Source organism: Poeciliopsis prolifica, unplaced genomic scaffold (assembly GCF_027474105.1).
Source record: "Poeciliopsis prolifica strain line A6 unplaced genomic scaffold, Auburn_PproV2 SCAFFOLD123, whole genome shotgun sequence".
In the NCBI taxonomy this organism is placed as follows: domain Eukaryota; kingdom Metazoa; phylum Chordata; class Actinopteri; order Cyprinodontiformes; family Poeciliidae; genus Poeciliopsis; species Poeciliopsis prolifica.
In genome coordinates this window covers 220,431-235,000 of record NW_026562498.1, presented here as the reverse complement: position 1 = coordinate 235,000, position 14,570 = coordinate 220,431, and the positions used below count along the sequence as shown (strand labels likewise).

Here is a 14,570-nt window from a genome sequence, read left to right as displayed (position 1 = left end):
AATATCACAAGTTCTTGCAAATATTTATAGAGTAGATGAGGCCTGTCACAAAGAAGCAATAAATTAAAATGAGATCAATAATTTGCATATGTATGATTTATTATTTTCTCTTTCTACCAACAATAAAACTCTCCAGTCTGCTGCTTTGGTTTCAACTAAACTTTTTTTCTGAAGCATAATTTTGTTTGCAGATTCTTAATAATTAATTTTATTTGTTGTTTGTTTATGTTGATATGTAAAATGTTTTTCAGTTTCAGTTGTCAGTTAGAATTTAAAGTTTATTGATATTTCAGAATATGATTTATGCATTATCTGCAACAGAATGACTGAAGAAGATGTTGAAAAATGGTCTAGTCAAAGTCCAGACCTCAATCTGACCCAAATACTGGATTGGACTGAAGCTCCCCTGCTGGATCGTATGGACTGCTGCCCTACTGGTCACAAACATTTACTACGTCAGTTTTTATCTCCAAACTCCAAAATAATCCAAAAAAATAAAAGTTATGTTTGTTCTCAGTTTGTAGAACTGACTTTTCTTCTTCTATGGTAAAGACACATTAACCTGACCAATCAGGCTGCTCTGCTGATGTCACTTCCTGCCTGCCTCACCTATGAACTGGGAGCTGCCCCAGATGAAGGGCAGGAACTGGAAGTCGTCCAGTCCCCAGACGCCCTGGCTGCCGGCCGGCTCCATCCTGTAGGTCCGCTGCAGCTTCCGCATCACCTGCAGGTACCTGCAGACACCAACGCCTGGAGGCTCAACAACAGGCTCTAAAGTATTTACACCCTACAGGGCACTTTCTTTTTGCTCTTTGTCACTTCAAATGCTAAAGTCAGCGATAGACGATTCCTAATAAACATCATCCTATGACTTAGTAACTTTGTATTTTAATACAATATTAAAAGTGATTAAATATATTACTGAAGCTGCTAGTTTTCATGTTTAGCTCCTAACAGGAAGTGATGGTTGTTTTGAAGCAATCTGATTGGCTGATTGGTTTTAGCTCAGTGCTGCACTGCCCCCTATGGCTGGAATGTTTAAAGCATCGCTGCGCATGAAAAACGTCTCTGAGACAGATACAGTTACTGTTAAACGGGCGTGGATTTGATTTTATAAACACCTGGTTGTGTTTGGAAAAGTCTAAGTGTGACAAACAGCAAAGCAGAGTCTGACCCTCCTGACCCGTCTGACCCTCCTGACCCGTCTGACCCCTGACCCGTCCTGCGGTGCCGCTGCCTGGGCGTCTCACCTGTTGAACACCTTGAAGACGATGGCCAGCTGGTCAGAGATACTCAGGGCGCCGACCTTACAGGCAGCAAAGAAACGCAGCGAAAGCCGCTTCATGACCTGAACAGACAAACAGAACTGGGTCAGAACCGTCCTGACGTGGATAAACTGACCTCAACCTGGAAACACTTGACCTTTGACCCGGAAGTGCTCCCAGACGGAAAACAAGGCTTTTTATCTTTTATAGATAAATAATGAACTAAAACTGCAGTTCAGTGAAAGAACCTCTGGCTGTTGAGAGGGAATCATGGAGAGCGGAGGTTCTGATCCGGACTGGTACCTGTCCCGTAGTCGATTCGGGTCGGATTCCCGACAGCTTCCTTCAGGTAGACGGCGATCTCCGGAGCGGCGGCGGCTTTCTCTGCAGGCAGCACGCCGGCCACCAAGGCCTCGGCTTCCTGAAACGCAGACAGAACGTGATCCGAGCCCGGCGCCGACACGGACCGGACAGAGGCGGTTCTGACCCAACCTGCTCCAGCTTGGAGAACCAGGTTCTGTACGCCTTGTTGCCGAAGCGGGACGGCTGGTCGACCGGAGGAGTTTCGTTTATCCACTGGTCCAGAGTTCCCAGAAGGCCAGCAGCTTCCCACCGTCTGGAAAACCAACAGAACCGGTTCAGTTCTGACCCATAACCCGTCATGATAAAACCTTGAACAGGAAAACAAGAAAGCAGCTTCCTGTCCCCTGTCATTTGAGTTGCTAATGTATAAAACTACTAAATGTTTAAAAATCTTTAAAAACTTCCATTAAAACATCTTAGAAAAAGTAAAGTCACCTCAGAGACTTCGTATTCACAGGTCAGCTTCTTCCCTTTCACTCCTTCGTTCAGGGTCAGGATGAAGCCTATGTAGTCAGCGTAGGCCTGGACGGGTCACAGCACAGAACCAGAACCTTTCACAGCAGCAGCTCTAGTTCCTGTCTGGGAGTTTCAACAGGAAGGACTCGTACCTGAGAGCGTTTCCACTTCCCCATGTCGGGCACCATGCTGATTTCCTTCTTGGGGATGATGTAGGCCGTCGCGGCGTCAGGCGCCTCATCTTCAGGAGAAGATGCTGGAAAGAACCAGGTAGACATTATTATCATCTGATCCGGTTCAGTTAGTTCTTATCATTAAATCATTTTTCCAAACTGTCATTTGGTTTTGGACTCATGGCTTCTTCCTCTCAGAGCGACATTTCAGCCCATGTTGGTGCAGGACTGGTTTCAGCCAGGAGCTTCAGAATGTCTTCAGCTTTTCTTCTGTGGTTCAGTCACACATTTCAAAGCAGAACCGGTTCTTCTCTGGGACACAGAACCCGTTCTTCTCTGGGACACAGAACCCGTTCTTCTCTGGGACACAGAACCCGTTCTTCTCTGGGACACAGAACCCGTCGCTGTCTGGCGACTCCATCGTGTTTTTACCTGATTAAACAGATGAACCTGGAAGCTCCAGGAAACTGGACCAACATGAACCAAACATCATCTGGGCTTTATTGTTTAAAATGCATTTATCACCGTGTATGTCAAACTTCTGACTTTAAATAATTAAAATCCTCTCATTATTCTGACGTTCAGTTTATATAATTTATCAGCTTTATGTTAGAAAGATAAATTCTCCCTTGTTTTGCATTTCCATCCAGAGAAAGACTGATCAATCAATTTAACAATAAATACATAAAAAATAAACAATAAGGCAGGATATCATCTTAATTTCCATGCCAAGTCATTTTATTCTTGTTTTGTTTTAATTAAAGCTGAATTATTTTCCTTCCAGACGAACTAAACTGCAGCAACAACTAGAAGCTTCAAATGATGTAATTATTAAAATTATACAGGATTTAAAGGATAAAAAGAGATTCTGCAGGGAAATAATCATCGCTATTCGATCACTGATGTGAAAGTTATGAATGTTAAAACCTGAAACATTTTCTGAACCAGTCCAGGTTAAAACAAGCAGCCAAATTAATGTCCAGATAAACCAGTTTGAATTTCCAGCCGTAAAATGTAGAAAAGCCGCGGAACTGCTGGGAGGGAACCATTGTTCCCAGTTAAACAGCAGAACTGGTGACAGACAGCAGAAACATCATATTTACCTGACTGCTGCTCTGTTTCCGCCATGGCGAGCCGCATCTTCTTCTACGTTCTCTTCACAAGATTTGAAGCATAGGTTTAAACCAGACGCAGTTCAAACACTGCCCCCAGGTGGCGGATTTGCACCACTACATCTGGAAACGCAGATCAACAAAATTCAAAAGTTAAAAACTTTATTCTCTGATATTTACCATAGAAAGAGACTGAAAGTCTCCCAGAGTAGATTACAAAAGACTAAATAAGATTAATGTTCTTGCAGTTAAACAGTCGGTTTAGAGAAAAAGCAAACGAAACAAAAACAATGTATAATTATGGCATTTCACTTCATAAAATTACTGTAATTAAACCAGGCTTTAACTGAAGCCTTTAATAATTATAACAAACAAATAAACCATTCCAGAATAATTCAGAAAAATAAATGAGTTAAAAAAAGAAATCCGTATAAAAATTAGATCAAGTGAAACAGATTAGACCAACATTCTTGTAATAAAACTGACATTTGCAAAGAGTTACATCTTTAAATTGTAATAAATAACACTTGAGGACTCCATATGAATTTGAGGAAAAATTAACTTTTTTGTGTCCTAAAATGACGGTGATAAACACACCGTCCACCAATAAACAACCAAAAATAATATTTTTTCTATGAAATTTTAAATAAATGAAGTCAGGAGGTAATAAAATCTTTTTTTCTAATAAAATAGAAGTAAGCACAGCTTCATGAACATGTGTGTCTGTATGTAATGTAATAATGTAAGTGTAATAATGTAAGTGTGTTATTTGTGTTGCATGAGCCTAGAACTGCAGGGTCAGCAGAACCTAGAACCTGCAGGGTCCAGCAGAACCTAGAACCTGCAGGGTCCAGCAGAACCTAGAACCTGCTCTGCAGCATCCGCTCCTCTTCCTCAGGAGGTTTTCCTCAGCATGTCAGCAGCTCAGCGGATCCCTGCGGTTCAGCGGATCCCTGCGGTTCTTTCTCGGTTCATCTGAGTTTCTTCTGAGGTTTTTAGCAGTGAGACCTCGCGCTGAGCGGCTGATCCTCCCGGATTCAGATCACGGTTTGTGGGCGTTTCTGAGCCAGAATGTTGGCTTTTTGCAGCAGAACTGTGGTGAGTGGAACAACTCCAGCTAATGTAGCAGAGAAACTCCTGAATCTGTAGAAATATTTCAAGCTGACCAACACAAACTGCATCTGACTTTTATTAAGAACTTCTGGTTTATTTCGAGCAGCTTTATTCACTCTGACACTTTTTGGTGTTTTCTGGCTAAAACAGAGCGCTGAAGTTTCCTAGCTGTTAGCTTAGCTCTCGTTAAAGTGAACGGAGCTAATTAGCTCGAGTGGCTAACAGGCTAACTGGGTGAAAGGTCATTTTAACTGGGTTAGTTGGGAATAAAACCAGCTGGAACTCCTCATTGTTTTATCTGCCAATAAGGTCCAAACGCTTTTATTATTGAACAACATTTACCGATATAATTTGTTAGATTTGTCTAATTTTAGAGCCTTTTTGGGCTATTTTTGATGTTTTTTATTCCAATTAAGCTGCTGAAAACTGCTGAAAACTTCAATTATGTTTAGTTTTATTTTCTAAATCAAATTCTTCTCTGCAAAACAGTAACTTTCAGGTTAATGTTCCCTAATGCAGCAGCAGCTGTCGATCTGTGACTTTTACAGAAACTTTTCTAAAAACTCTCTGAAGGTCACAATGGAAACACTCGGAAGTACTAGCATTCAGAGAACACTTTAGGGAACTTTATGAACATGAAGTTCCCTAAAGTTTCTTACAGTAGGGAATATTTGTCATGTTCCTGACTATAAAGCTTAAATGTTTTCTGGTCTACTCTTCACTGAATTACCTGAGGTTGTTTATTCAGCTGAAAACTTTTCCAGGAATGTTCCCTAAAGGTTCCCTGAACTTTTGTGGTGACTTTCACTGTGTGGCAATTTAAAATAAGTTTCAGATAAATATTCTCTTCGGTTTTCTAAATGTTAGAAAGATCTTTGACCCACAGGGAACTTTAGGAAACTTCATATGAAGTTTAAACAGAGTTTAAAATCCAGGGAACATTCTCTGAAGGTCGAATGTTTTCTTCACAATCAGAAATGTTTCAGTGAATGTTTTCTGAAGGTAGATTGAAAGTTAATTTCCACTTTCATGTGGTATTTTTATGTTATTAATAACTGTTTTAAGTGATTTTAAATGGAGATTTTGTCTGAATTGCATGTTTCTGTGAATGTTGTCAAAGTTAACTTTCTTCTACTGACAATCAGGGAACCTTCTGGGAACGCTTACACAGATTCACAAAACATTCATTCACCTCAGCTGATGAATGAATTTTATTTCAACACCTGATCAGTTCAACAGGAATAGAACTGTTAGCATGTTAACAGTAGAGCTGTTAGCATATTTAACAGTAGAACTGTTAGCATGTTTAACAGTAGAGCTGTTAGCATGTTTAATATTAGAGCTGTTAGCATGTTTAATATTAGATCTGTTAGCATGTTTAACAGTAGAGCTGTTAGCATGTTTAACGGTAGAACAGTTAGCATGCTTAACAGTCACAGGTCTCCTTGTCTCCAGTGGAAGGCTGTCATGGTGAGACCGTGTCACCTGGTGAAACCCGTCTCTGCCACCCCGGTGGCCGGCAGGTACCTGAGCCACCAGAGGGGGCTGCGAGCCTGCCGGTACCCCCGCTGCAGCAGACCTGCGAGCGCTACATCTCGGCCCTGGAGCCCATCGTGGAGGCGGAGGAGCTGAGGCGGACCCGGCGGCTGGTCCAGCAGTTCCAGGAGGCCGGCGGCGTCGGGGGCGGCAGAAAGGCCTGGAGACGGGCGAGGGACACAGAGAACTGGGTACGTCCAACGCTCAGACAGACGGCTGTTAAACTGCTGCATCATTAGATTCTCCTTATAGAGCTGAACTCAAACTGGAACAGTTTCCACATATTTAATTTGGTGGATTTCATTTGACATGTCTGAGTAGAAAAAAAAGTTCTACATTTAAAACACAGAAATTAGTTCAAGGCCTGTTTTAAAATGATTCAGTCCAAATTATTCCTAATACAACACATCTTTGTGATTATCTGATTTAAAGTTAATGCAAAACTCACTTTTGTATGTTTTTATTCTTCTATTTGAGCCTCTACTACTTATAGAAACAAAGCACAGAAAAAAATATTCCGTCGTCTCTCGGCAAGAAGCTCATGTTATTTGGTGCCTGGTGAACGGGCCATTTGAAAAACCTCCCTGTTGTTGAGTCACACTTTGCCGTTACCGAGCAACCACAGTGGGGTTTCTGCCTGTTACCTAGCAACCTCAGTAGAGTCTGCATGTTACCTAGCAACCCCAAAACCTTTGGTCAGCTTCATGTTCTGTACAATGGCTGCTGTAAAAGACAAGAGTTTTGTTATTGACTTATGATCCAGAAACCTCTTGCTGCAATCTGGTCGGTTGTGCAGGAGGCTCTACTAATGCTTTTCAAAGATGTACAGGTTTTAAATGCATGTGCGTCGCAGCGATTTTCCTGTGTGAGTGTAAACCCTGAGTTGGGGGCGTGGCCAACAGCAGATTATCTGGATTTAAACTCATGAACTTCTTTCCTTAATCTTCACGTTTTTTCATCCTGGAAAGACCTTGAAAGTCCTTGAATTGCTTTGCTTCCTGCACGTTTTTCCACCTTCCTGTGGTTCTGCTCGCAGCTCTCCCAGGTGGGTCCAGGTGGCCTACCTGGAGTACCGGCTGCCGGTGGTGGTCCACTCCAGTCCAGGCCTGGTTCTGCCCAGGATGGACTTCAGGGACAAACAAGGACAGATCAGGTGAACAAACAGTTTCTACTGATCCTGGTGGTGTTGGGCTGAATTGACCTTTAGTACCTGAAATGATTTACTTCTCAGAGAATCAACCTTTGGTTTGTTCCTCGTTCCGTTTGTTTTAGCCAGTTTGTTCTGTTTGTCTCTGTCTTTTCTTGCCCATTTTCTTCTCAGAGTTTAAAATGTTCCTCTAGTCCTGATGAGTCTGGATGGGAGTAAAAACTCAAACTGACCTGTAGTTTTATTTCCAGGCTTGAACTCCGACCCCAGAATGACCTCTGTCTCTCTCCAGTTTGCTTCCAAACTGATCGCCGGAGTTTTAGACTTCAAGACGATGATCGATAAGTGAGTCCTGCAGCCGTTTTTGTCTGATTTCTGGTCATCAGATGAGTTTGAAGGTTTTCCCAGTGTTTGATGTGTCAACTGGTTGGTTTCCAGTGAGACTCTCCCAGTGGAGTTCCTGAGTGGGAAGCCGCTGTGTATGAACCAGTACTACGAGGTTCTGTCGTCCTGCCGGATCCCCGGCGTCAGCAGAGACTCTGTGGTGAACCACGCCAGGAGCGCCCAGCCCCCCAAACACATCACCGTGGTCCACAACTTCCAGGTGAGGATCACTGCTGGGAACACTGGGAAAGCTGCTGGGAACACTGGGAAAGCTGCTGGGAACACTGGGAAAGCTGCTGGGAACACTGGGAAAACTGCTGGGAACACTGGGAAAGCTGCTGGGAACACTGGGAAAACTGCTGGGAACACTGGGAAAACTGCTGGGAACACTGGGAAAGCTGCTGGGAACACTGGGAAAGCTGCTGGGAACACTGGGAAAGCTGCTGGGAACACTGGGAAAACTGCTGGGGGTGATGGAGGAGATGCACTTTGACTCAAAGTTCAAATCATTCTAGTTTTAGATAGAAACTCTGCCACCTGCTGGCGTTAGCTGGTATTTGGTTTGTGGACATTTGAGGTGAAAAGCAGGAAAACCTGAGAGTCTGTTGCTATGACAACAGCAGCAGGTCTTTAGTGATCTCCATCTGACAGAAGGCCGGCTTTGTAACCGTCTTTATGTGGTTCTGAAGGTTCAGGTCAGAGTTCATGATCTCTAGTTTCTAGCTGTAGTCACTGCAGCTCTAGATCTATATCTAGATCTAGAGTTATATATCTAGAGTTATAGATCCAGATCTATAACTCTGGATCTAGTTATAGATCTAGAGTTATAGATCTAGAGTTATAGATCCAGATCTATAACTCTGGATCTAGTTATAGATCTAGAGTTATAGATCTAGAGTTATAGATCCAGATCTATAACTCTGGATCTAGTTATAGATCTAGAGTTATAGATCTAGAGTTATAGATCCAGATCTATAACTCTGGATCTAGTTATAGATCTAGAGTTATAGATCTAGAGTTATAGATCCAGATCTATAACTCTGGATCTAGTTAAGATCTAGAGTTATAGATCTAGAGTTATAGATCCAGATCTATAACTCTGGATCTAGTTATAGATCTAGAGTTATAGATCTAGAGTTATAGATCCAGATCTATAACTCTGGATCTAGTTATAGATCTAGAGTTATAGATCTAGATGATGGTTCCTCTTCAGTAACTTTAGTTTCTGTTCAGAATCTGGATCCAGACCTGCTGCTCCTTTGTTTCTGCTCATGTTAAATCTCTGTTCCTCCCAGTTCTTCCAGCTGGACGTCTACCACAGCGATGGGACGCCGCTGACCCCAGACCAGCTCTGTGTTCAGCTGGAGAAGATCTGCAGAGCTTCACCGGATCCCGGCGCTGAGCCCGTCGGTATCCTGACCACCCAGCATCGAGACGCCTGGGGCAAATCCTACCTCAACCTCATCAGAGGTCAGGCAGAGAGGAGAGACTAACTCCTCTGCAGCTGTGTCTTTCTGAAAGGGACAGAAAAGGTTTTCTGTAATCTGCTGTAGTGCTCAACATCCACCACCAGAGGGCAGCGACGCTGCAGAGAATTACAGGTTGAGATGTTTAGAAATCAGCTAATTAAACCTGGAACATGTTAGTTTGTTTTAATAGAACATGTTGTGTCATCAGAACCAGCACTGATGGACTGGTTTCTACTGGTTTCTACTGGTTTCTACTGGTTTCTACTGGTGAACTGGTGTAGACCAGGAGTCTTCCTGATGCGTCTCTCCTCTCCGGCTCAGACCCGACCAACGAAGCGTCGGTGTCGTCGATCCAGAGGAGCATCTTCACGTTGTGCCTGGATGGATCCACATCTGGAGCATCTGGAGATCAGAGCCGCAGCGCTGCAGCCGTCCAGATGCTGCACGGCGGCGGCAGCCGGGCCCACAGCGCCAACCGCTGGTTCGACAAGACGCTGCAGGTGACCCCGCGACCCCAAGGCTCCGGATCGCACACCGGCCGACCACAACGTCTTTTCACACAAAATCAACAGAGCCCTTATTTTGTCATGCTGTTGCATAAATTATTTTTTTTTTTCAAATTTTTAGCAAAAATGGTGAAAAAACACTGGATTTAAGCGTAAAATTCAGATTTACCTTCACAAATGATCACAGATGTACCAAGCAAACAGTTTCTCTGCAAAATATCTCAAAATTCTAAAGTAGCACAAAAAGTCTGATTTTAATTCCAGAAACATAAAACGATGTTTTATTGATTCTGACAGAAACATGATGGATTTTCCCTGAAATCATTTTCCTCTGAATTTCTGCTGATCTGTTTGTGTTTTTGTTTTTCAATATGTTAAAAAATGACAGCATGAAGCCTGAAGTCAGAGCTTTAGTTTAACCAGAGCCGTCTGCAGTTTTAAAAGGGTTTTTAAGTGGAATGAAGTTTAGTTTTGCTCTGTTTCTGGCGTTCAGTTCGTCGTGGGAGAAGACGGGACCTGCGGGGCGAACTACGAGCACGCGCCGGCTGAGGGCCCGCCCATCGTGGCGCTGATCGACCACGTGGTCGAGTTCACGTCAGTAGACTGAGTAGATCTGCCACTGATGCCTGATCTGGAATTATTCTCAGTATCAGAACCGATGCAGATATTGATATGTGATCAGCTCATTAATGCTGGTGGAAACGGAACATAAACCTGAATCAAAATGATAATCCAGATCATTTTCTACCATAATCTGAGGATAATCCAGTAATCTGCAGTTAATCTTCAGCTTTGTGTCGTTTGGACAGGAGGAAACCGGAGACGTCTTCGTCTCCTGCAGCGTCTCTTCCTGTCCCTCGTAAACTTCACTTCAACGTCTCACCGGAGGTGAAGAGGGACATCGAGGCGGCCAAGGTCAGCATGGACAGGTGAGAGCAGCAGCCTGGTTCTGTTCTGACCCGGTTCTGATCCGGTCCCAGTCCTCTGAGCCTCTGTCCCTCCACAGCCTGGCCCAGGACCTGGACATGCGGGTCTCTGTGTTCGGACACTTTGGGAAAAACGTGCCGAAGTCCCACAGGATGAGTCCGGACGCGTTCATCCAGGTCGGCCTGCAGCTCGCCTTCTACAGGTCAGAGGTCGCAGCTGGACGTTGACGCTGCTGCACCAACCGAAGCACACTTTACTCTGTGGCACGATGCTTTCTGGGAACTTCTGCACTTTCCTGAGTCTTCAGGTTTTCCTGGATATTTAAGGAGCTTCTGAAACTTCCTGGTTATTTAACATGAAAGATCTTTTCGTTTCACATGGAAACAAACGTTTCCTCCAGGCGACTGCAGGAGGAAATGCAGGTCACTTTAACATCTAACTTAGCAGGAAGTAAAGAGGCTGATGGTTTATTAATCCAAACCGAACCTGAACGCCTCATAAGTGACTTCTGGATCCTAAAGGAGTTTTTTTACAAACACTTTAGAGTTCAAAGGTCAGTTTACTGAAATTTTGCTGCCCAAAGTTTCTTCACATCTAACAAAATTGGTGTCAAAAATGTGTGCAGAAAAAATCTTTTGTGTTGCTTCTGCTTTCAAGACACTGATGATGAAAACTTTACGAATTTATTTAAACTGACTGCAGCAAAAACGTTTGGCACTGATTTTCACTCGCAGTTCAGAACGTGGTCGTCTAGTTTTTCCCTCCATGTTGTTATATTTCCCAGAATGCACTGAGGTTTGTCCTGCTTCCTGTTTTAACAGGAAGTACCGGCGCTGCTGCGCTACGTATGAGAGCGCCTCTCTGCGGATGTTCCGACTGGGCCGCACCGATACGATCCGATCGGCCTCGAACGCCTCGGCTTCCTTCGTTAAGGCCTTCGACGACCCCAGCAAGCAGGTCCAGACCCGGTTCTGCTGCTTTCAACGTGAAGCTTGGATATTTGAGTAGTTTTTAATTTGATTAAATGTTGTTTTTGAGCTCAGAACCTGGAGAAAGTGGATTTGATGGCGAAAGCTGTGACAGCCCACAGATCGTACACCAGCATGGTGAGAGGAAGAACAAACTGTTTTATCACTTTATGATTCTAACATAACGACAGAAATCTGATCTATTTCAGCGTTTCTAAACCTTCCCGTTTGAAACGAGTTTCTTCTGGACGCCACTGAGTGACGTTTATTTCACTAAACGAATCAATTCAAAGATTCTTTATCGATCCAACAGATGAACTTTATGCTGCTGTGACTCATATTAATTCAGGTTCTTCAGAGAGTTAATGTAGATGCTGTTTGATCTCCTGTAGCAGTCTGTGCTACAGATCTGAAGAAGCCTCTGACTGAAGAATGCTCAGGCTTGCCAATAATTTTCTTTATTTTTCACATTATCAATAATGATGTGAAAAGTGTAACAATGGGGAGAAAATAGAAAAAGTTTTTCACATTATTAGTTTGATCCTTAAAAACAAGAAGTTTGACTTTCCTGATGAACCGGACCCATTATTACCGAACTCGGCCCGGTTCCTCTCAGCTGGGCCTCCGTGTTTAGATGTTTGTGTTTTTGATCAGGCGATCAGCGGGCAGGCCATCGACAGACACCTGCTGGGCCTGAAGCTGCAGGCGGCCGAGGAGAAGCTTCCCGTCCCCGACATCTTCACAGATCCTGCCTACGCTAAAGCTCTGCACTACCGACTGTCCACCAGCCAGGTACCACCGGGCCGGGTCCAGGACCGGGCCGGGTCCAGGACCAGGCTGGGTCCAGAACCGGACCGGGTCCAGGACCGGACCGGGTCCAGAACCGGACCGGGTCCAGGACCGGACCGGGTCCAGAACCGGATCTAAGCCCGACTCTTTAACCAATGATGCTAACAATAAATTATCCCAGAAATTACTGCGGTAAACGATAATATTGTTGCTTTCAAGTAATACAATGTAAAGCTTTACATTTTAATTAACGTTTAACACTAAAACTGGAAAACATTTTAAATATGTTTTATTTAAAACATGATTCATTTTGTAACCGAGACAAAATGAATCATAGTTTCTGTAAATGAAACTATCCTTCAGATTTAAAGTCCTGCTCTGCCGATGACTTTAAATCTGTTGGTGTTTGATGCCTTTATTATTTTCAACTGAAACACTGAATTCCACATCACATCTACATGTTGAGGTTTTCAAAGTCAAGCTAGCATAACTGAGCTACTTCCCTCTATCCTTTTTTAATTAAATGTTTTTCCTGACCTTCTCTTCTTGCCTTCGTCTCAATAATTAGTAGAAGCACTGCATCCATTTTATATCAGGTGTACCTTTAAGCTTTAGCGCCTTATTTGATAACTTAGCAGCTAACATCAATGCTAATCACTGTTAGCGAGCCGCTAAAGCAGGAAGCTGGGGCCGGGATCTTGACGTGACGTCATGCTGTAACCCAAACCTCTCCTGGTTCTGGTTCCTTCTCAGGTCCCGTCTAAGACGGACTGCGTGATGTGCTTCGGGCCGGTGGTGACCGACGGGTACGGCGTCTGCTACAACCCCATGGACGACCACATCAACTTCGCCGTGTCGGCGTTCAACAGCTGCGGAGAGACGGACGCCGGCGGCCTGGCGGCGGCCGTGGAGGACGCTCTGCTGGACATGAAGGTTCTGCTGGACCGGACCCCCAGGCCCAAACTGTGACGGCTTCCTCAACCTGCAGGGTCGCGCTCTTATCAACACTCTGCACTTTAAGATCCTTTGACTCTGATTATCACATGAAGATGATTCTGATGAAATATCAGCTGCAAACATTTAAATTCGCCAGAAATAACAATTAGTTGATTTATTTCCTGAATTATTCAAAATGTTTGATAGGAATCGTTCAAGTGCTGCAAAATCAATCAGATGAAGTGAATAATCAATCATTTGAGGTAAAAAGGCCTTAAACATTTCACTGCATCTGTTTTTATATTTTCTGTTTCACATAATTTTGTTTAAAGAGTCAGAATGTCTGTTCACCTAAAGCCAGTTTGTCCAACATGTTCATAAACAGTTTGTGAAAAGTTACAGTCAAAAAGTAACAGCAATGATTTGGATTATTTAGTTATTGGAGGAAATTAATGTGTTCATTTTCAGTGATGTTTTCACCTTAATATTTATTCACTTATAAATTCCACAGTTTCAAACTAAATATTTATCAAAGTGTGAAACTACATATTTAGTTTGTAAACTATGCAGTCAGTGAGCTAAGTCTCTAGTTAACTTAGCTTAACTGCATGTTTAGGTTGTAAACAAGATATATTAGCATAGCTTAGCATTAGCATGTAGCCTTCAGGTAGTTCAATATTTAGCTCCAAATATTTGGAAACTAAATATTGATTTGGCAAGATAAATATTGGTTAGCTATTTTATTAGAGATGAATATTTATCTAAATATTGACATAAATAAATAAATAGGTAACTAAGATTTGCCTAGTAAACTACTTACTATGGAGCTAACATTTTAAAATGAGTGAATAAAATGATGACAATGAGTATAAAAACTTTTTTTTCCTCTCATAAAATAATCCAAATTATTGTTTATTTGGTTGGCTTCATATAAAGATTTGTAGAAAAATGTTGAGTTGACAGTTTTCTGATCCAGTCTTGCAGTGTTAAGGGAAACTCGACATCATGACCTCTGACCTCTGCTGGGTTTCCTTTAGAGCCTGGGAGGAGGTTCTGCCTCAGATTGGACCGGTTCCTGTCCAGAAACCAGCAGCTTGTTGGAAGAGAGATCTGAAGTAAAACTGGGTCCAGTTGTTGTTCCTCAGTTTGTATCAGAGTTTAGATCAGCTGCTAATCATGAAGGTTTCTGTTTTTTTATCAAATGTTTCCTGGTTTACAGCAGCGGCCATGTTGTCTTCCTGCTGTCAGCTGCATGAAGACGTTCATTTGACAATTTACTGATCATTTGTGGGTCAGTTTGTTTTATTTTACCTGAAGTAAATTAATTCAACATGAAGCTTGTGTGTGCTAAAGTGATGTATAAATGGACTTTTACCCTAAAAATAAATACAGAATTTCATTGTTACTCATTATATTTATCTGTATT

General features: G+C 42.9%; 1 protein-coding gene and 1 pseudogene across 1 annotated transcript in view; one reads left to right on the top strand and one right to left on the bottom strand.

Annotated features, from left to right (window-relative positions):
* LOC129355016 (serine/threonine-protein phosphatase 2A activator-like) overlaps positions 1-3,390 on the bottom strand; it is a 19,908-nt gene extending 16,518 nt beyond the window's left edge. The window contains 8 exon segments of the mRNA XM_055024568.1: positions 610-734; positions 1,251-1,313; positions 1,315-1,348; positions 1,569-1,686; positions 1,758-1,870; positions 2,042-2,150; positions 2,237-2,340; positions 3,361-3,390. Coding sequence (XP_054880543.1) covers positions 610-734; positions 1,251-1,313; positions 1,315-1,348; positions 1,569-1,686; positions 1,758-1,870; positions 2,042-2,150; positions 2,237-2,340; positions 3,361-3,385 — 691 coding nt within the window. The 5' untranslated portion in view covers positions 3,386-3,390.
* An 877-nt stretch (positions 3,391-4,267) lies between these two features.
* On the top strand, positions 4,268-14,511 carry LOC129355047 (carnitine O-acetyltransferase-like; annotated as a pseudogene).
* The last annotated feature ends 59 nt before the right edge of the window (positions 14,512-14,570 follow it).